The 23,220-nt window shown below is 32.3% G+C and overlaps 1 protein-coding gene and 1 long non-coding RNA gene across 2 annotated transcripts in view; both read right to left on the minus strand.

Moving 5' to 3' along the window:
* The window catches only part of LOC145335240 (uncharacterized), a 30,910-nt gene extending 13,853 nt beyond the window's left edge, over nucleotides 1-17,057 (minus strand). The window contains exons 1-8 of the mRNA XM_080180974.1: nucleotides 16,983-17,057; nucleotides 12,040-12,125; nucleotides 10,366-10,446; nucleotides 9,915-9,961; nucleotides 5,823-5,891; nucleotides 4,892-4,947; nucleotides 3,904-3,999; nucleotides 3,294-3,361 (exon numbers count right to left, since the gene is read on the minus strand). Of these exons, the coding sequence (XP_080037100.1) occupies nucleotides 3,294-3,361; nucleotides 3,904-3,999; nucleotides 4,892-4,947; nucleotides 5,823-5,891; nucleotides 9,915-9,961; nucleotides 10,366-10,383 (354 nt within the window). The 5' untranslated portion in view covers nucleotides 10,384-10,446; nucleotides 12,040-12,125; nucleotides 16,983-17,057. The remainder of the gene's footprint in view (nucleotides 1-3,293; nucleotides 3,362-3,903; nucleotides 4,000-4,891; nucleotides 4,948-5,822; nucleotides 5,892-9,914; nucleotides 9,962-10,365; nucleotides 10,447-12,039; nucleotides 12,126-16,982) is intronic.
* A 950-nt stretch (nucleotides 17,058-18,007) lies between these two features.
* LOC145304111 (uncharacterized) lies at nucleotides 18,008-22,458 on the minus strand. Its single transcript, XR_013873980.1, has 3 exons — nucleotides 22,372-22,458; nucleotides 19,301-19,404; nucleotides 18,008-18,110 (listed from the first exon to the last, which is right to left on the minus strand). It is a non-coding gene; the product is annotated as an uncharacterized LOC145304111 (long non-coding RNA).
* Nucleotides 22,459-23,220: the final 762 nt, after the last annotated feature.

A 23,220-nucleotide genomic window follows, 5' to 3' on the forward strand; every position in this document is an offset into this window, starting at 1 on the left:
AAACTTTCCACCACTCCTTTCATTCCCCCCCCCCCCTTAGTTTCTAATGAAAAGATTTTTTCGTTAATTTTTCCTTATAAAAAAAAGTTACAGTTAATTGCCTGTTTATATATTTATATAGTAGCGAAGCTACGCATTAACTAGGGCCTGTACGTATCCCTACGATAATATCATGTAAATTTTTACATGACTCTGTATTCAAAAGTTAGGGATAGCACAGAAAAAAGCATAAAACCATTCTTGGTCCTATGTTAGGCTTTCCTAAAGTGGAGAACCCAATCGGCTCAGTTGCGGTAGGCGGACAAACAGTTGTAATATAGAATTACTAGCGGCTTCGCCCCTAGCCTCTAGGGGCTTTGCCCCAAGAGGTTTGATCAAACCAATTTTCCGTATTTTAGATTTAAAAGAAAATTTTTTTAAAAATGGAGAGGTTGGGGGTGTCCCACCCCCCACGAAAATAGTTATAAATCTTCCCGGGATCTATGAGAAGCTACCCTGTAAAGGAGAACCCGATCGGTTCAGCGGTTAGCGAGATACTTCGCTACAAACAAACAAACAGACAGTCAGACAGAGAGACATCGTTCTACTTTGTATTATAGATAACTTTAATGCTGCGTTACTTATGTATTTAATTGTTCTTATTTTATTACCAAACCAAAACAAATCATCAGTATACTATTACTATATTTAAAAAGTAGTCTGTATATTAGAAAATAATTGACAAGGATGACAACATCCATAAAAGTGAAGTTCTGACAAACGAAAATTATTAACACTTGTAGAGTGCTATAACTGAATAATCAGATTAATATAAATGTATACAATTAGAAACAAAATTTAAGCAAATTTGTTGAAAAACTTCTCTAATACAGGATAATGTTCAAGGCCATACTTACATTTTTAGGATTTGAGTATAGAGATGCTTTGCTTATAACATTGTACTTTGTTGTCCTAGGAATCAGTAATCCAAAAATCAGATCAATCGAATGATTCAGTCATATAAAATTTTTTGTTAAAAAAGTTAAAAATCAACATGTTTAAAATGGACGTACGGACAATTTGGTAACGATTATAGAGTTGCTACGCTTTCTAAATTGTACCTAACCACTACAGGAATCACCTTGCAAAGTTTGAAATCGATATGACAACTCTAAAATGCCAAAATTAACAAAAGAGCTAACCGTTACGGACTGACGGAATGACCAACCCTAATCATAGAAAAGCTTAGCTTTTAAAAATAGTATTGGTTTAGAATCAGAAAGCATAAAAAAATAATTAAAGTGTGTTACTTTTTTATATGTTTCATCAATATTTGGCCACAACTCAGTCAAAAATGCTTACAAAATAGACCTTTTTCGACCTAAGATGCTCAAATACCTCCTTTACAAGCCCCATCAATCAGTTTTGAGATATCTCCATATTTCAAGGAAAATTGTCAAAAAAGGCAAATTTGGGTGTTACCTTTTTATATGCTCAGATACCATAAAATCAATAAAAAAATACTTATTTTTACTTTTCTCTCATTTTTAAAGTTTGATTCTGTTAAAGTAAATATTCTTGAAGGGATTTATGCATTGATTTTACAGAAACATAATATTTGGTGGAAATAAATGATCTTCAAAAGAATTTTTTTTTGGAAAATAAGAAATTCAACCCCCATTGCCCTAGAGGACAGCTGTTGACCTCTAGTGCTCATGGTTTTGTCAAGTACATGTTAAAGAAAAAAAATAGCCAAAAAAGTATTTAAAAAGTATCTTAATGTGTTAAAAAATTAAATTGTTTAACTTCAAATTTGGGGATGCTGACCTCAAAGATGCTTTTACTGGTGGTGATGGTGACCCGGAAGGCATTGAAGTACATGAGCATTATGGCAACACAACTATTGATCTATGTTCTGATTTTTAAATTCCTAGCAGCCTCCAATGAAAAAATATAACTAGAGTTTTTCAAAATCACAGTATTTACCTTATGAATTTGAGAATAAAAAAATCATTTAGGGATTTCTCTTGATTGGAGGCTGCTAGGAATATAAAAATCAAAACATAGATCAATAGTTGTGTTGCCATAATGCTCATGTACTTTAATGCCTTCTGGGTCACCATTACCACCAGTAAGAGCATCTTTAAGGTCAGCATCCCCAAATTTGAAGTTAAACAATTTAATTTTCTAACACATTAAAATACTTTTTTATGTACTTTTTTGGCTAAATTTTTTCTTTAACATGTATTTGGCAAAACCATGAACACTAGAGGTCAGCAGCTGTCCTCTAGGGCGATGGAGGATAAATTTCTTATTTTCCAAAAAGAATACTTTTGGATACAATTTATTTCCACCCAATATTATGTTTCTGTATAAATCAATGCATAAATCCCTTCAAGAATATTTACTTTAACAGAAGCAAACTTTAAAAACGAGAGAAAAGTATAAATAAGTATATTTTTATTGATTTTATGGTATCTGAGCATATAAAAAGGTAACACCCAAATTTGCCTTTTTTGTCAATTTTCCTTGAAATATGGAGATATCTCAAAACTGATTGATGGGGCTTGTAAAGGAACTATTTGAGTACTTTAGGTCGAAAAAGGTATGTTTTGTAAGCATTTTTGACTGAGTTGTGGCAAAATAATGATAAAACATATAAAAAAGTAACACACTTTATTAAGTTCATAAGTAGTGCTGCAACTTAAAGGACGCCTGCAAGAAATACCACGCTTTAACTGCTGAAAGACTGCCACAAGTAGACACAATACCCCAAATTTAAAGCCTTCAGCTTCAATAACAAAAAAGTTCTAGGCATTTCAAAATAGCATTTTATGTACAATTAAAATTTTGAAAGATTTCCAATGCTTATAAAAGAAAAAACAATATTAAATTACGTCGCCTAGACACAAAATTATGACTTTATCTTTGTCAGAAACTTAGATTGCCGGTAACTGATTACATTTTTACAATAAAAACACCACATTTCATAGTCAAAATCCATGAAAAAAATCGATTTAAATTGCATTGCAACGAAAATCATAGTGGAAACAAAGAAGGAAACTAATACAAGCTCAGCTGTGATTGGTTGCTTAGCTTATGATAACATTTTCATATTCGTTGGCTTCACAACATTGGGGACTTCAGTGAATTTTGATTGGTAGTTTCATTAAGTTGCGTGTTCAAACGTTTTACCTACTAATTATATTCTACAAAAGGGCTAGTTTGTGTATCATCAATGGGGATATAGTATAAAATTAACGGCCATTGTCTTATCCCCCTATATCTCTAAGAAAATTTATTAAGTAGCTAACCTGGGAGGATATGATGTCTCTTGGGTGAACTTGGGTTGCTCCTGTAGACGTTTTCGTACTTGTTTGTCCTATAGATAAAAAATGTATAGATAGATAGATAGGATGGATATGTGGAATGTGGATGGATAGATAGATAGATAGATTGATAGATTAATAGATTGATAGATTGATAGATTGATAGATTGATAGATTGATAGATTGATAGATTGATAGATTGATAGATTGATAGATTGATAGATTAATAGATTAATAGATTGATAGATTAATAGATTGATAGATTTATAGATTGATAGATTGATAGATTGATAGATTGATAGATTGATAGATTAATAGATTGATAGATTGGTAGATTGATAGATTGATAGATTGATAGATTAATAGATTGATAGATTGATAGATTGATAGATTGATAGATTGATAGATTGATAGATTGATAGATTGATAGATTGATAGATTGGTAGATTGATAGATAGAAAGATCGATAGATAGATAGATAGATAAATAAATAAATAGATAGATAAAAAAATAGATAGATAAATAGATAGATAGATAAATAGATAGATAGATAAATAGATAGATAGATAAATAGATAGATTAAAAATCATATAACCTGGACAACACTGTATATAAGCTCCCTCTGGTATATGTTGGTTATTCAACTCTGTAAATTGAACTCGCACCTTGGAACAATCTGGTTCTGGGCATTCTAAAATTCATAATTCTAATATGCGTGGAAAAACAGTAAATTAATATACAGTTGAAATAATTTTATTCTTTTGCATAACATACATAGAGCCATATATAAATCATTTAAGATTATTATATGTTTGTCTGTATATTTGTCTGTCTGTTTGTCTGTCTATATGTCTGTTGGTTTGTGTGTCCATCTGTCTGTATATTTTCTGTCTATTAATTTATTTGTTTGTTTGTTTGGCCGTTTATCGGATAATTTTATATTTGTTTATCGATTAGTTTCAATTTTCTTAACTATTTCTGTTTCCAAGATCTTTAATTGGCTTCGCAAAGGAAAATAAAGTTTATTAAACAATGATGACAACATCCATAAAAGCGAAGCTCTGGAAAAATAGGACAAACGAACAATAACACGTGTCAGAACTAAATTATCAGAATTTAAATGTATAAAAGTCGAAACAAAATTGTAAGTAAATTTGTTGAAAAACTGCGCAAATACAGGACATACTTACACTTTTAGGACTTGATTATAGAGATGCTTCGCTTATAACATTGTACTTTGAAGACCTAGGAATCAGTATTCTATAAATCATATCAACCGAATTATTATATAACATAAAAATTTGTTATTAAAAAAGTTAAAAATCAAAATGTTTAAAATGGACGTACGGACATTCTGGTAATGATTATAGAGTTGCTACGCTTTCTAAATCGCACCTAACTACTACAGGAATTATCATGCGAAGTTTGAAATCGAAGGAACAATTCTAACATGCCTAAATTAACAACAACAAAAAGCCTATCCGTTCCGGACGGACGGAGGTATGGACGGACCGACCCTAATTATAGAAAAGCTTTACTTTTAAGAATATTGCTAGCCGTTCCCAAGATCTTAAGTGACCTACCTAGCTGTATATGAAGTCCTTCTGCGCTGTACGCGGATCTTTTGTGAGAGTTAAATCTGAAAACAAACAAAGTTAAACACTTAAAAAAAAACAAGGATAAACACATGCAGAACTAGCGGAGGTAACTTTACAAAGTGTCTAAAATTCAGCCATTTGACGTCATAAAAATGAGGGCAATGAGAGGAGAAGTGGGAAAGAAAACCTCTATAGCGTCACAAACTGGCTGACGGACAGGAAAAGGAAATCATAGCGTAGCTTCGCTACTAAAAATAAAGCTCTTAAAGTAAAGATGACTACAGACTATAAAAACAAAGTACTTGTCCGGAGGGCGAGCAAAGCAAATTAGAAAATTTAAACATCCCTCTTAATTAAACTAAAATTAGAGAAGGGGGGGGGGGGTGTAATATTTAGGACGGTGTTATTATCTTTAGCTGTTTTGGCAGAGCGTATCAAGGGGTCTAAACCCTTGTCAAAGTTGAACTAAAGGGGTGGATATTATACCTAGTGGGGTTAATCTAACACTTTTTATTTCACTAGGGGGGTTGGACACTTCTCTACACTCCCATACCTTTTTTTTTATTTATATGGTATATAAACACACTATCTCTATATTTACAACTAGCGGTTACGCCCCATCCCCCCCCTAGAATCCTCTAAGGGCACTTGAAGAGGGGGAAGTTGAATCCCCAAACTAATTTTTTTTCTTTTTGATTAAAAGAAAAAGTATTAAAAAAATTTTAGGGGGGAGGTAAGGTCTCGTGGGAGATATTTATAAACCTTCGCGGGACCTTTGAGAAGCTATCCTGTTACGGAGAACACGATCAGTTCAGTGGTTAGTGAGATCCTTCGGTACAGACAAACAGACAAACATTCTGTTACTTAAGTAAATTATCTAGTTTAGTAGCATAGCATCTCAATAATTGCAACTTACCCCTCATGGTCGGCTAGTTTGTCTGGTTCAGAGAAGGACAGAGCTGATAATCGGCGCAGGTTACTCATTCTAAATAAAAGAAGCACTTGAAAGTGTCATGTTTGACGTCATAAAAATACGTTTAAAAGGAAGGTTGGGTGGAGAAATGTATAAGGTAACCCCTAAAAAAAGATGGATTTAGATGTATTTTTATGACGTCACAAATGACACTTTCCAGCACTTCAAATAAAAGATAACATTTAATACATTTTGTTTTCAGTAAGTAAAGTTTTTTTGTTTGTATCTATGAAAGACAGGTTCCCGTGTATAATAAATTTATGATTATTATATTTTATTATATATGGTTTTTTTGTTTTATTTTTCGTAGAAAATTGTCTGTAGTACTATATGAAACATAATTTTTCACTATGGCTCAGAACAGGTTCTAGTCCAGCGGATATTCATCGGTTTGAAATCCATACTGAAAAAGATTTTTGTTGGTTTTTAACTCAATAATTATGCACTAATTATTATTCTGTTCAGTTTTAACATTAGTTTTAAATTGTATTGGGGCTTTCACACAAAGTGCCCTCTTGGGCATTTGTTTTGAAATAAATTGAAAATAAGATTTTGTTTGTTTGTTTAAAACATAAGGTCAGGTTAGGTAAGGTTAATTTAGGTACTGATACGTCCCACAGTTTTAGAGCACTGCGGTTTAAGGAACAGTTGATTATTTATCGCATCGTATCATAAACATCATTCCGCGGATATTAAAATGTACAATTATGAGATTAAACCAGTTTTTTAAAGCCCCGAAATGCCAAACGCACAGGCTAAAATACTTGTTTTAATCTTATGATATAGTACATTTTTATATTCATAGAAAACTGAATATAATACAATGCTAGGGCACCTGAGGAGGGGGGAGTTAAATCCCAAAACCCATTCTTTTTATTTTAGATATAAAAAATCTTTTGAGGGGGAGGTCGATGACCCTGTCCCTCCCCCTCTCGACCCCACTTTTTATTTTAGTTCAAAATTTTTTTTGGAGGGTGAAGATTTTTTTCTGGGGGCGATTACTCATGGAAGGGTGGTTGTACCCTCCCATATAATAGTTATGAACCTTCCCGGGACCTGTGAGAAGCTATCCTGTTAAGGAGAAACCGATCGGTTCAGCGGTTAGCGAGATCCTTTGAAACAAACAAACAGACAGATAGACAGACAGACATCGATCTACTTTGTGTTCTTGATTACTAAAAATTCATTTATTTTGTGTATTCTCTAGACTATATTTTGAAAATATTTCATGCAAGTTGCAAATTGTGTGCAAATTGCATGACATATAGACAGTTCCCTCACCCTAATTATAAAACCCTTTCTAGAAGGAATCTTCTTTGGCAAATAATTATCCAACTATAATACCCTTTTTGTAGAACAAAACCATTGGTGGAAAAGTTTAGACACTGCTGGTTTGCACAACCCAATCAATATTTAACAATGATCCTCAACGTTTTTAAGCCAACGAATGTTTGGGGACTAGTATAATTATTGCCCTTCCCTTACTTACGCCCCACTAAAACATACTATAAATTTTACATCATCAAAGGGGAATGCTAATTTTTAAAAGCGAAGCTTTTCTATAATTTGGGTCGGTCCGTCCGTCCGTACGTCCGAGACAGATAGCTTTTTTTCGTTAATTTAGGCATGTTAGAATTGTCCTATTGATTTCAAACTGGTGATTTCTGTAGTAGTTAGGTACGATTTAGAAAGCGTAGCAACTCTATAATCATTACCAGAATGTCCGTACGTCCATTTTAAACATGTTGATTTTTCTACTTTTTTAACAACAAATTTTTATGTGATCTTATTATCCGTTTGATCTGATTTTGGTATAAAGGTTCCTGGGACATCAAAGTACAATATTGTAAGCGTAGCAACTCTATAATCAAGTCCTGAAAATGTAAGTATGTCCATTATCCTGTATTAAGCAATTTTTCAACAAATTTACTTACAATTTTGCTTCGACTCTTTTACTTTTATATTCTGATTATTCTAATCTGACACTATACAAGTGTTAATGTCCGTTTGTCCTACTGTTTCAGAGCTTCGCTTTTATGGATGTTGTCATCCTTGTTTTTGTTATGATTTGCGAATATGAAAATTAAGTTTCTCAGGTTTTATTTGAAAGTAGAAATTTTGCAAATATTGTATTAAATATGCATTCACTTTCGCAGAGTGTTTCATATTTTGGTGCTTTCATACAATGTGTTGTTGATAACACCCATCCCTTTTATTTTATTTTTTGAATATATTCAAAATAAGGGTGTGGAGTTTTTATGCACACCCCTGTAGGGCGACTCTAACGCCTATGGTTGTCTAACCCTGCGGGGCTATCTAGTAAGTTTATTATAATCTAACCTAAACTGACGTAAAACAAACAAACGAAATGCCATCCCCATAATAATAAAAAATAGGGGAATAGGTTAAAAATCTAGGGATCTAAAGGGATAAGACAATGGCCGATATATTGAGGTACATCCCTAATGATGATAAACTAAATTACACCTTCTGTAGATTAAAATTAGTGGTTTAAACGTTTGAACACTCAACTTAATGAGCCAACCAATTAAAATTACCTAAGGTCCACAAAGTTTTTAAGTCAACGAATAAGAAAATGTTATTATGAAACTTTGGGAACTAGTGTAATAATAAATAGTCATTGTCCACTCTCTCTTCGTAAAATTCACTGTTGTAATGATTTGCAGTCATGAAAATTTGAAAATGTGATACATGTACGGTTGTGAACCCACACCAATGCTCGCCAAGAGCGACTACGTTTCGCTCTCACACACAAAAAATAAAAATAACAAGGATGAAAACATACATAAAGCGAAGCTCTAAAATTAGACGATATGACAAGCGAACAAAAACACATGTAGAGTGTCAGAACAGGATACTGTTTAAGAACATACTTAGAATTTTTTAATTATATTATAGAGATGCTTTGCTTATAACATTGTAACGATTATAGAGTTTCTATGCTTTCTAAATCATACATAACTAGTAAAGGAATCATCATGCAAAGTTTGAAGTCAATAGGACAATTCTATCATGCTTAAATTAAAGATAAGAGCTAACCGTTAAGAACGGACGGACCGACTATAATTATAGAAAATTAACAGTCATTCTATAATATAAAAGTTTTTGTCTTAAGCTAAAGATCTCTAAAAATGCTGGTCTCCAATAGTTGTACTTTTTAAGGAAGCATTATAATTATAATGGGGTAAATTTTAGGCTTTTTACCAGACATCTCCCACCCTCTCTAAAAGACTAGGACCGACGCCACTAGTATTTTAAAGAGTAGCTTTATTTTTTTGAAAATTTCCAGAAAATGTACACAATAATTTATTAAATTTCATAAACTCAATTGTCTTTTAATTTTTATATTTATTTGATTATTGAAAGATTTTAAATAAAGTTTACTATAGTAGACTAAGTTTTCACTTTTTTGTGGTTCATTTTATTGCATAAGCCGGTCATTAAATTTTCTTAAATAAAATAACGAATTCTTGAAATAAAGAAACAGGATGTTTGTATGTATGTCTCTTTGCACTGAAGGATCTCGCTAACCGCTAAACCGATATGGTTCTCCTTTACAGGGTAGCATCTCATAGATCTAGGAAGTGTTATAAATATTTTGACCTCCCCCCCCCCCCAAAAAAAAAAAAATAATAAGATTCATCAGAATAGGATTTTTGTAATTTAGAATGTCCGTCTGTCTGAAACATTTTGGGGATTTTATCGACTCCAATAACAGTAGAAGACTGAAAATTCTTGTCATCATTCCCATTACTATGGAGCATAATTAAGTATAAAAAAAAACAACCATGGCGTTCAGACTGCTTTAAGGCAAGTCTGTAGCTACTTTTCTATTTTTCACCTATTTTCTCATATCTTTAGTGTTTTTGGTTCGATTTTCAAAATTCTTTTGGACTATCGTATTAAAATGAAATTTTACGTTGTTACTTGTCCTTATTCTTATACATATTTTTGATGCTTCACTAGTTATGGATGTTGCCATCCTTGTTGTTTTTAAAAGAAATGAAATAAAACCTGTTAGTATTAACATCCTTATCATTTTGATTGAAAAATTTATCCACCTAAAAAGAAACAATAGTTGAAATTTTTTTGCTATTTGTTTTACTTTTTTTATCAATCTTTCTATCTATCCATCAATCTATCTATAAAATCTTTTAATTAAACGAACTGTAAATCTATTTTTCAATCAATCCATTAATCTAACCATCAATCTATCCATCAATCTATCCATTAATCTCTCCATCAATCTATCCATCAATCTATCCATCAATATATCCATCAATCTATCCATCAATCTATCAATCAATCTATCTATCAATCTATCCATCAATCTATCCATCAATCTATCCACCAATCTATCCATCAATCTATTCATCATTTATTTATCAATCTATCCATCAATATATCCCTTATTCTAACAATAAATCTATTTAGAAATATATCCATCAATCTAAATATCTATTACCTTACTATTACAACTCATGGAAACATTATTGAAATCCTGAAGATTATCCAGCTCAACTATCTGATGGACTTCTTCTTCATCCTGGAGATAGATAGATGAATAGATAGATGGTTAGATAGATAGATGGATAGATAGATGGATTGATAGATGGATAGATAGATGGATAGATAGATGGATAGATAGATGGATAGATAGATGGATAGATAGATGGATAGATAGATGGATAGATAGATGGATAGATAGATGGATAGATAGATGGATAGATAGATGGATAGATAGATGGATAGATAGATGGATAGATAGATGGATAGATAGATGGATAGATAGATGGATAGATAGATGGATAGATAGATGGATAGATAGATGGATAGATAGATGGATAGATAGATGGATAGATAGATGGATAGATATATGGATAGATAGATGGATAGATAGATGGATAGATAGATGGATAGATAGATGGATAGATAGATGGATAGATAGATGGATAGATAGATGGATAGATAGATGGATAGATAGATGGATAGATAGATGGATAGATAGATGGATAGATAGATGGATAGATAGATGGATAGATAGATGGATAGATAGATGGATAGATAGATGGATAGATAGATGGATAGATAGATGGATAGATAGATGGATAGATAGATGGATAGATAGATGGATAGATAGATGGATAGATAGATGGATAGATAGATGGATAGATAGATGGATAGATAGATGGATAGATAGATGGATAGATAGATGGATAGATAGATGGATAGATAGATGGATAGATAGATGGATAGATAGATGGATAGATAGATGGATAGATAGATGGATAGATAGATGGATAGATAGATAGATAGATGGAATGATAGACGGATAGATTTAATTTTTATTCTGCTTATCAAGTTCTGGAACTCTACAATTGTAAATATTCGTTTGTCATACTGTCTGATACTAAAGCTTTGCTTTTACAGAAGTTATTTTACTTGTTTTGTCTGAATTTGGCATGAGAGTTTTTAGATTCACTATAATAAAGTGAACTCTCTAGCGGGCTAAAATAACTATATCCCCGGCCTTTTACCCCATCCTCTTTCCTCCTACTGGATAAACGGCTTGACCAATAAATGCGGGGGGGAAATGCAACCTAAATTGACGACAATTTTTCTCCTGTTATATCATACACGTATATTTTACATCCATTCCACTAATCAAGTAAAATTCTTTCTTTACCAGAGTTACAGACATATCCTTGTTATAGAGTTACCTCGTTATCTCATACGGGCGAGGCTGCAGTCCATGACACTCTAACATCAGATTCAACAACCCAGGATAACTAAGCGGGGAGCAAAATACCACCTTTTCTGTCAAAATATCCGGGGTATTAGGTTAAGTAACACGCATCAGACAACCATCTCTTTGATTACACGACCGTTGTCTGGAAATCCTGGAAACTGTGCTTGGCAATGAGTTGCAGCTGTTTTTGGGCAAAGGCATTCCCCCTACTATTACTATTAATGTAGTGCACTTGACATAGCAGCATTAGGAACCATTCTTAACGTCTTTAGTTATGACGTGGTGTCGGGCCTAGATTAGAATCTATCACCTCCCCGATGACGAACGGATGCGCCACGTGTTGAGCCACGAGCGCGGGTTTTGTTATAGAGTTGCCGTGGTAATAAATACCTGGATTTGATTGTTAAGATTCTGATTTTGATATCTGGATTGATAGGGCACCTCAAGGTTCGGTAGAAGGAACAGTGTACAACCACCTGAATTGGAAAGCAGCTTATAGTGCCTAATAGAAATGTTATGCAATTCAAATGACCAATGATAGGCCAGTATACATTTGAATTGACCAATGGTAAAATGTTTACTAGCGGCCGTTATTGACCAATGGTAAAATTGATAGAAGCCTCTCATTGGCTAATTTTTTTTTGTTACGTAATAATCAGTCAGACACTATTACTGTGTTCGAAAAAAGTTACTTTCTTTGTTGTTTATATTTTTAGTCTACACATCAGAAAGTGAGCGGGAACAATGGGCTGTTTATTACACTAGTACCCAAAGTTTTATAATAAGATTTTCTTATTCGCTGGTGACTTAGGTAAATTTTAATTGGTTGGTTAAGTAAGCTTAGCGTTTAAACGGTTTAACCACTAAATGTAATCTTCAGAACGGATAATTTTATATATATCATCATTGTGGATGTACAACAATTTATCGACCATTGTCTTATCCCTTTAGATCCCTGGTTGAGAGAGCATAAACACTGCTAAGCAATTAAAAATATATGCAATAGTATAATCCTAAGATCTTTGCAATTCATCTGTTAAGATAGTAAGAAGGGACTTTAAGGGAAAAGACAATGGACGATAAATTAATGTAAAATATGGATATCACTATTTTTAACCAAACAAGATTCAATAAAAAGAACCCATAGACAGCAATTGAAAGTACGTGATTATAAAACATTGGGTACCATTATCATTTAAAATACAAAGAAAACTCCAGCCCTTGTATTATTGAAGATTTGATGAGTCCTCAAAGTCTTATATTAACGTTTTCTTGCTCGTTGGCTTCACAACTTTATTGACATTTATCTAGATAATTGTGATTGGTTGGTTTATAAATTTGAGTGTCCAAACGTTTCAACCACTAATTTAAATCTACAGAAGGTGTAATTTTGGTGTATCATTATTGAAAATGTAAATCTATTTATCGGCCATTGTCTTATCTCTTCAGATCCCTGATTTGAGCTGCAATTTGTAACAAAAATGATCTTTGCCAAAATACTAACAATATTTCCAGAAAAATAGCCTACAGCATTTGAAACCATGGAAAAAGGGATAGGACTTTGAACTTTGAATTAATTTTATCCCACAAATATACCATCAATATACATTGTCTTTTTTATTCTTAAATGAATTTAAAGTATGTCTGTCCTTCCGTCTTTTTGTCTATGTGCTTCTTAGATTTGCTAACCGCTGGACCGATATGATTCTCCTTTATAGTGAATCTTATCTTATGGGTTAAGGGAAGGTTCATAATCATTTGGGGAAGGTTACCTCCACCTTCCCATAAGAAATCCCCCCTGAAAAAAATAATCCTTCCCCCCCCCCCCCAATATTTTTTTGAATTAACGCCCGCCACCTCTTTTTCTTAAAAATATAGAAGGAATTACAACATATATAACAAATATAAACAACTGGTTTTAGCATATACAAATTATTTCTCAATTTAAATATTTAAAATAAGAAAAACATTTAAAGTGCCAATAGAGACCTCTAGGGGCGTAGCCGCTAGTAGTATATATCTTAGCAATGCTGTATTAGTTTCCATTATTTCAATCTGTCCATTTTATGGACATTGATATTTTTAACTTTTTGGAGGGGTTTAATGATTCAAAAGAATATTTTGCATTTGTATATTCTGTTTTTATATTACTGAATTATAGTAAACTATAAACCTTATATATTGGGTAAGTAGAGATAATTTTACTAAAGAAGGTGTCTTAACTTTTATTTATATAGCTAGTCGGTGTTTTTAGTAAGTAGTAGATGTAAAATTTTCCATAGAATTCAGATATGCAATTGATTTTTTTTGTAGACCTCTTATTTTTTAAGTAATTTAAGTTTTTTTTTTAAATAAGTTGGTTTTAAGGTACTAAAACGCAATAAAAAAAAAAAAGAAAATGGCCATTATGAACAAAAATAGTAAGATCTTTAATTTGACAACTTACTTTTTTAATTCTGTCAGGTAACTATTGAAAAATCGATTTTTTTAAACCTTGATTTAATCAAAACTTTCAAGTTTCAACAAAAATATATCCTAAAATTAGCATAAAAAATATGGGTTCATATATACTTTTAGAATCAGAAAAATATTACGAATCCTTTGTAAGCCTAATTGAAAAAAGTAAAAAATAAAAAATAAAAAAAAAATGGCCTAACATATTATTTTGTACAGGCAACACTTAGTTTACCCCCTCTTTATCCCCTTCCCATTTTTACTCTCAATGATTTTACTCTTAAAGATTTAAAATGGTTGCCTGTATAATATAATATAATATTTTCATATAATTTCTTTTATTGTAGTTTATTTACTATTTTGTAAACTTTTTATTTCAATTTTGCTTAGAATGGATTTGTAATATTTTTCTCATTCTAAAAGTATATATAACGCCTATTTCTTATGCGTCTGTAATTATATATTTAAGTTGAAAGTTTTTATTCTCGTGGGTTCAAAAAAATAGATTTTTTCAATAATTACTCAACAGAATTAAAAAAGTAAAGTGTCAAATTAAAGGATGCCTGCAAGGAATACCACGCTTTAACTACTGAAAGACTGCCACAAGTAGACCCAATACCCCAAATTTAAAGCCTTCAGCTTCAATAACAAAAAAGTTCTAGGCATTTCAAAATAGCATTTCATGTACAATGAAAATTTTGAAAGATTTACAATGCTAATAAAAGAAAAAACAATATTAAATTACGTTGCCTAGACATAAAATTATAACCTTATCTTTGTCAGAAATTTAGATTGCTGGTAACTGATTACATATTTACAATAAAAACACCACATTTCATAGTCAAAATCTATGAAAAAAATTAGATTTAAATTGCATTTGTGAACGATAATTATAGCGGAAACAAAGGGGAAAACTAAAACAAGCTCAGCTGTGATTGGTTGCTTAGCAGATTCGGCCTTCTGATTGGCTACAGTACACTCGGTACAACGCAAGTTAAACTTAATTTTTTTTTATGATTTTGACTATAAAAATGGGTATTTTTATTGTAAAAATATAATTAGTTACTGGCAACCGAAATTTATGGCAAAAATAAGCTTATAATTTTGTTTCTAGGCCATGTAGTTTAATTTCAAAATTTCTAACATTAGCATTGAGATTCTTTCAAAATATTCATTGTACATAAAATATCATTTTAAAATGCCTAGAACTTTTTTGTTATAGAAGCTGAAGGCTTCAAATTTGGGGTATTGGGTCTACTTGTGGCAGTCTTTCAGCAGTTAAAGCGTGGTATTTCTTGCAGGCTTCCTTTAAAGATCTTACTATTTTTGTTCATGCATAATGGCAATTTTCTTCTTTTTTTTGTTGCGTTTTAGTACCTTAAAACCTACTTAATTTTTTATAAAAAAAACTTAAATTACTTTAAAAATAAGAGGTCTACAAAAAAAACCCGATTGCATATCTGAATTCTATGGAAAATTTTACATCTACTACTTACTACGAAACACCGACTAGCTATGAAAATAAAAGTTAAGACGCCTTCTTTGTATACCACTATCATTCATCTAAATTGCCAGACAGCCTGAAATTATAGAGTAGCTTCGCTTCTAAACAAAAATATCTGTTTTTGATTTGGTATTCATAACACATACATAGCAAGTGTTTTTGACTGAAAGGGGATAATTATATGGGAGGGAGGAGACATTGGGCTGTTTTTTACACCAGTCCCCAAAGTCTTTATAATAATGTTTTTTTTCGTTGACTTAGCAACTTTGGGGACTTTCATTGAATTTTGACTGGTTAGTACATTTGTTTGAGTGTCAACACGTTTTAACCACTAATTGTAATCTACAGAAGGGGTTATTTTGTGCATTATCATAGGGATGTACATTGATTTATCGGCCATTGTCTTATCCCTTTTTATCCCTGGGATAATTACGTCTAATAGATAAAAATAGTAGATAACAAGGATGCCTCTCTAAAAAGATGTAAAATAAATATTATCCCGAGGACTCTGTGCCGAATTTCAATTGTGTCAATTGCGTTGGAAATATTGACACAGCCAAGTCGCTACAAAAGCGCAGAAAGTAATTTGCAAGCAGACGAAAAAGGTCCCCAACATGAGGATCCAGGTAGTTGTCTGGTTCTACACCTATACTATAGATTTATTGTAAAAAAGATATCGTTACATTTTTAGGACTTAATTATAGAGATGCTTTGCTTAAAATATTATACCTTGTTGTTCTAGAAATCATTGTCACAAAGATCATATGAATAGATTAATTATATCATTAAATTGTTGTCAACAAAGTTAAAAACCATCATGTTTTAAATGGACGTACTGACCTTTTGATAACGATTATAGAGTTCCAACGCATTCTAAATCATATCTCACTGTGGTGGGAATCATGATGCTAAGTTTGAAATCGATAGGACAATTGTAACATGCCTTAAAATAACGATTAGAGTTATTAGTTGAGACGGCACACAACCAAACCCTAATTATAGTGGTATTATCCACATTACGTAGTTTATTTATTATCTCTAGAAAATAATCCAAAAGTAGCGCATCAATAATAAGCTAACGTTTTCATTTCTTGAAAAATTAAAGTAAAAGAATAGAGGGGCACTAGCTACATATAACTCTACCCACAAGGTGGAAACCTATGCCGACTTTCGATTGTATCTTTGAATATCAGCCAATAGCGTTTGAAATATTAACCCAGCCAAGTTGCTACAAAAGCAGGATACAATTTAATAGCAGACGAAAAATTTCTCCACCACTTGGACCGGGTAGTTGTCTGGGTTATACATCTATACTTTTACATTCATTATAAAAAAATATACTCAAGTATAATACTCATATCTTTAGATTACTTACCTATCAACAGAGAGAGAATGGGGACCCAGTACCCAGGCTTTTCATATTTCTCATTTATATAACCTTAAATAGATAGATGGATAGATAGATTGATAGATAGATTGAGAGAAAAAATTATAGGTAGATGAATAAATAAATGTATAGATAAATAGATTAATAGATGAATAGGTAATGATGACCTCTAGGGGCCTTGGTGTCCGTTCGGGCACTAGACATCTCTACGCACCTTGTATCATAATTAATTTCGGTGTAAAGCGTGCATTCGCCCTATAGACAACCAACTCTTTGATTGCACGACCTTTGTCCCAATTGTTAAGTAATAAGTTGCGGCAGTTTTTGGCACTCACCCTACACTTACTATCTATGTCCCATTCTATATAGCAGAAGTTTGAACCATTTTTAACGTCTTTTTGTATGGCGTGGTTTTAGGCCGAGAAATTAACCTATCACCTCCACAACGACGAACGGATGCACTACGTATAGAGCCGCGAATTTAAATGGATATATAGAAAGATAGATATGTTGATAGATGGAAAGATAGATCTACCAGTTATAGATACCCCTACAATCAAAGGTACAACTTGAATAGCCTCTTTAGATAGATAGACAAATAGATAAATAGATAGATAAAGAGATGGATAGATAGATAGATTTATAGATAGATGTACCTGTAATAGATACCCCTACAATCAAAGATACAACTTAAATAGCCTCTTTAGATAGATAGAAAAATAGATAAATAGATAGATACATATATAGATAGATAGATGGATAAATAGATAGATGTACCTGTAATAGATACCCCTACAATCAAAGATACAACTTAAATAGCCTCTTTAGATAGATAGAAAAATAGATAAATAGATAGATACATATATAGAATGATAGATAGATGTACCTGTAATAGATACCCCTACAATCAAAGGTACAACTTGAATTGCCTCTATAGCTATAGATAGAAATATAGATAAATAGATAAATAGATAAATAGATAGATACATATATAGATGGATAGATTGAATTACCTGTAATAGATACCCCTACAATCAAAGGTACAACTTGAATAGCCTCTATAGCGCTCCAAACTCGAGAAAATTCTTTCAAATTCACCAAGCTATAGCAAAATATCTGAAATGGAATTATTCTTGAAATTTGAAATTTTTATAAATGTTATAAGTCTAAGTGAAAAGCTAACATGTAGGTAAGAAAAATAGCCTAAAACCATCCAAATAGATAATAACATAGAACTATTCAGGGACCAATGTGAAACCTAAAATCTAAAACGATGAAACTAAATCTTATCATTGTTTAACGAGTTCATAACGAACAACAAATTTGCTAATGGGTTATCAATGTTTTAAGCAATATATGTTCAAGAGTTTTTCAAATCTGACAATAAGAAAAGAAGGTATAGTAAATTTTTGGTACGAACCAGCAGTTGCCAAACTTTTTCAACTAACAGTTCTAATTAATAGTTTAGGGTTAATAATTGGCGTTTTCCTGAGATACCTTAATTGCATAATGAACGCCGGACTGACATACCAACAAAAAACAAATATAGAGTAGTTGTGATACCAAAAAAACTGGTGCTTTCCCTCATAGTGCCTTGTTGAGCTCTGAATCCGTCTTCCATTATTTTCTATTTTGTGTATTTATTACTTCAGTTTTGGTTAGGTTAGGTCATATTGAATGCTGATTAGACCCGCAGCTTTTTAGGTGACACTGTATATAAGACCCGAATGTTATAGTCATGGGAAAAAAGGGTGTCCAATAGCGTAGTGGTTAGCGCACTACGCTGTGGTTGGGAGAAACTGAGTTCAAGTCCCCACAAAGACTTTGCACTTGGTTGACAAAAGCTGTCGCAATTTGTCAGATTATGATCACGCAACCTTCCCTGAGATCCCCTTAGGTTGTAAGGAGGGAGATTTGTAGGAAGTTAGGATTCTACCAATCAAACAGCTTAAAGCTTTCCCTCGTCCATGCTCCTCGTATGAGAGTGCCATTAATTAGGGTGGCTTAATATGGAATATATGGGTGATGTAATAATTGAGTAGCTTCCACGAGAATTGCGGGTCAGCTTGTAATGTAACATAGAACAAAATCAGCTGTGCGCGAAGCTTACCAATCTTATAAGATTGGCCAAAGGATTCTCACTTCCAGTCTCCTTGTGCATCTGAGTCCTAACTTCAGAGAATCAGGGGTACAACAACAACAACAACATGGGGAAAAAAACTTCTCTCCATCTTATATTTAATTTAGGAGAGGGGTTTAGTGTTCGATAGGCATTTTTTTGGGAAATTATCAAAAAAAGTTATTACCTTTGAAATATAAAGAAATGAGCCAAGAAAATATCCATACAGAACTGAACACATAACATACCCATAGAAACCATGCACCATATAGATACAGAACATACTTACACCTAGAATTTACATCTTGTAGAGTTGCTACGCATATTGTTTAATTTATCTTTATATATCTGCAGTCAACTGTCTTATTTTTAACATGTTATAAAGTTGCATAACTTGTAATAACACTAGCAGCTATGCCCCTAGAGTCCTCTAGGGGCACTTGAGGTGGAAGGGGGGAAATTTTCCGACTTTCAATTTTAGTTTTAAGCTACGAGTTTTAGACCTACGAGAAGCTACATTGCAAAGGAGAACCAAATCGGTTCAGCGGTTAGCTAAATTCTTCATTACAGAAAGACAGACACACCGACATTCTGTAACTTTTAAGATAAACAAACCATGTACTGACGCATTAAATTTAACGACTATAAGGAAAAAGACAATCCTTATAATAAAGTTACAGGATGAGTGTTTGTCTGTGTGTCTGTCTGTACCGACGGATCTCGCTAACCGCTGAACATATCAGGTTCTCCTTTACAGGGTAGCTTCTCATAGGTCCCGGGAAGGTTTATAACTAATTTTGGGGAAAGTACCACAACCCTCCCATGAGAAATCGCCCCTAGAAAAAAATTACAACCCCCGGGCCCCCCCCCCCAAAAAAAAAAAATAAATAAAAAATTTACTTTCTAAAAAAAATCTAAATTGAAAAAATAGGTTTTGGAATTCAACTCCCCACTCCTCAAGTGCCCCTAGAGGCTTCTATGGAAGTAGCCGCTAGTGGATGATAAATCAACATATCCCCAAAAATTACTACTTCTGTAGAATAAGACACGCTTGTCCGAACCAACTAATCAAAATACAATAAATTCGATGAAAATGTTGGGTACCAGTTCTTTTCCCAGTCACCATAACCTTTTTAAAAGCAAAGCTTTTCTATAATTAGGGTCGGTCCGTCCGTCCGTCCGAGACAGATAGCTTTTTTTCGTTAATCTAGGCATGTTAGAATTATCCTATCGATTTCAAACTTTGCATGGTGATTCCTGTAGTAGTTAGGTACGATTTAAAAAGCGTAGCAACTCTATAATAATTAACAGAATGTCTGTACGTCCATTTTAAACATGTTGATTTTTCTACTTTTTTAATAAAAAAATTTTATGTAATCTAATTGTCCGTTTTATCTAATTTTTGGTATATTGATTCCTGGTACAACAATGTACAATATTATAAGCGAAGCAACTCTATAATCAAGCCCTAAAAATGTAAGTATAAACTTTATCCTGTATCAAGCAGTTTTTCAACAAATTTACATACAATTTTGCTTCGACTCTTATACTTTTATATTCTGATTCTTCAGTTCTGATACTATACAAGTGTTAATGTCCGTTTGTCCTACCGTTTCAGCGCTTCGCTTTTAATGATGTTGTCATCCTTGTTCATATTTTGTCCCACTGTGCAATGCAATGAATAAATAATTGAAAGTTATAAGAAATGTAGATTTTGCAAATCATCTGATTAAAATTATAAAAGTCAGAGATTTTCAGACCAAGGGAAAAGACAATGGATTTGATGTGCTGTGCTTCCACAATTATAATAAACAAATATGTAAAAAAGAAATACTATTGGTTGAAAAGTTTGTAAAATTTGTTGAAAAAAGTCCTAAAAACATAACCTTCTTTTTTTACTCGACTCATTGCCTAAAATTTCAACCTTTTCATTTTCGCAAAAATTTTCTTCGATTTTTCATAATATGATAAACTAAACGGGGCTCCTAATATTTATTTCTCGCACCTTGGGGCTAAAAAAAAACTAGTTTTAATCTTATAATTGTACATTCTATATCCGCGGAAAGCCGTTTATAATACGATGCTAGACATAGTTTTTTCGTATGGATAAGAACCGGTTCCTATCCACCGGATTCAAATGAATACGAGAAAGATGATTAATACCCAATTATGACAGTTAATTACAGCCTTCCATATGTCTAATTGTGCTGTAATTTTATGTAAAAATAATTACTTTTTGGGTGATACTTAGCACTCTGTCATTATCTAAATTATGATGTCTAAACAAGTATGTTACGATTCTTAGCCTGTACAATAGACAATAGGTGGCTCAGCAATTTTTATCATAAATACACTTGTCAGAATTATATTTGTCATAAAAAAACACTTGTAATAAAAAAAACATTTGTCATAAAAAAACACACTTGTCATAAAAAAACACACTTGTCATAACAAAAAACATTTGTCATAAAAAAAAACATTTGTCATAAAGTTATATTTGTCATAGAAACATTTGTCATAAAGTTGCGTTTGTCATAAAAGCATTTGTCATAAGGGTACGTTTGTCATAAAGGTACATTTGTCATAAATTATATTATAAAGGTATGTTTGTCATAAACTATATTTGTTATTTTTATGAAAGAATCGTATTAGTCCAGTGCAAACAACATCTTTTATAAATGGTTGGTTAGATTATTTTTTAAAACTTGTTTGCACGTATTGCATACCTATTAACCAATAACAAGAACAATAGCACGCAGCAGAACAAATTTGCAAAAACAATAAAAGTAAACCTTATGCAAGTTTATAATAGCTGAATATTTATGACAAATGTTTTATGACGAATTTACCTCTATGACAAATGTTTTTTATGACAATTGTTTTTATGAAAAATATTCTCATGACAAATATACCTTTATGACAAAAGGTACCTTTATGACAAAAGGTACCTTTATGACAAATGTAACTTTATGACAAATATTTATTATTACAAAAGTACTTTTATGACAAATGTACCTTTATGACAAACGTACCCTTATGACAAATGTTTTGACTCAATTTGTCCATCTGTCTTTCATTAGAGGTATTTCATTTCAGTTACTCAGCCACATTTTGAGATATATATCTAAAAGTTTCTCTGTCGAATAATCTACCCTGTAAATATATATTTGCCATCCCTTGACTATCCGTCTATCGAACCAGAATTTAAATATTCTAATTATAGAGTAGCTTTGCTATAAATTAAAAGAAAATGTTAACCTGCGCCAAAAATTGAAAATTGCAAAAGAACTTGTTTTGATACATAGAACCCTTGGAACTCATTCAGTAGAAGTAGGCCGGACACTAGATAGATAGATAGATAGATATAGATAGATAGATAGATAGAGAGAGAGAGAGAGAGAGATAGAGAGAGAGAGAGAGATATAGATAGATAGATAGATAGATAGATAGATAGATAGATTGATAGATAGATAGATAGATAGATAGATAGATAGATAGATAGATAGATAGATAGATAGATAGATAGATAGATAGATAGATAGATAGAGAGAGAGAGAGAGAGAGAGAGAGAGAGAGAGAGAGAGAGAGAGAGAGATAGATAGATAGATAGATAGATAGATAGATAGATAGATAGATAGATAGATAGATAGATAGATAGATAAATAGATAGATAGATAGACCCTTCAGTCAATGAATGAGATAATGTAATTATAAAACTTTGATAACTAGTACATTTGTTTCCCATGGTCCCCTCCCTCCATGCTGTATATTTTTTGTAAACATATCTTTCCCAAAATAGCGACATTACACTCCAAAATTTTCCACAGGGAAAAATGTCAAAAAAAAAATAATTTGTTTCAGATTTTAAAGAAAGTGGCCATACACTGGTAGGTATTACGTCATTCCAGTACGGACAATAATTCATAAGAGCAAATAGTAGAACAGCAATGAGAATAGGCTACGATCCCGTGTTAATACGCCGTAGTCTGTTAGTTTTTAGACCTAGAATGATGATTCTTGTAACACTATGGTGACTCTTCAAAGTATTTTAACAGAAATTTAAGCGGGAGGGGTGGAGGAGGGGAGGACAGGTAGAAATAATTTATC

This window comes from Acartia tonsa, chromosome 13, assembly GCF_053477335.1.
Source record: "Acartia tonsa isolate MP-2025a chromosome 13, ASM5347733v1, whole genome shotgun sequence".
Lineage (NCBI taxonomy): Eukaryota > Metazoa > Arthropoda > Copepoda > Calanoida > Acartiidae > Acartia > Acartia tonsa.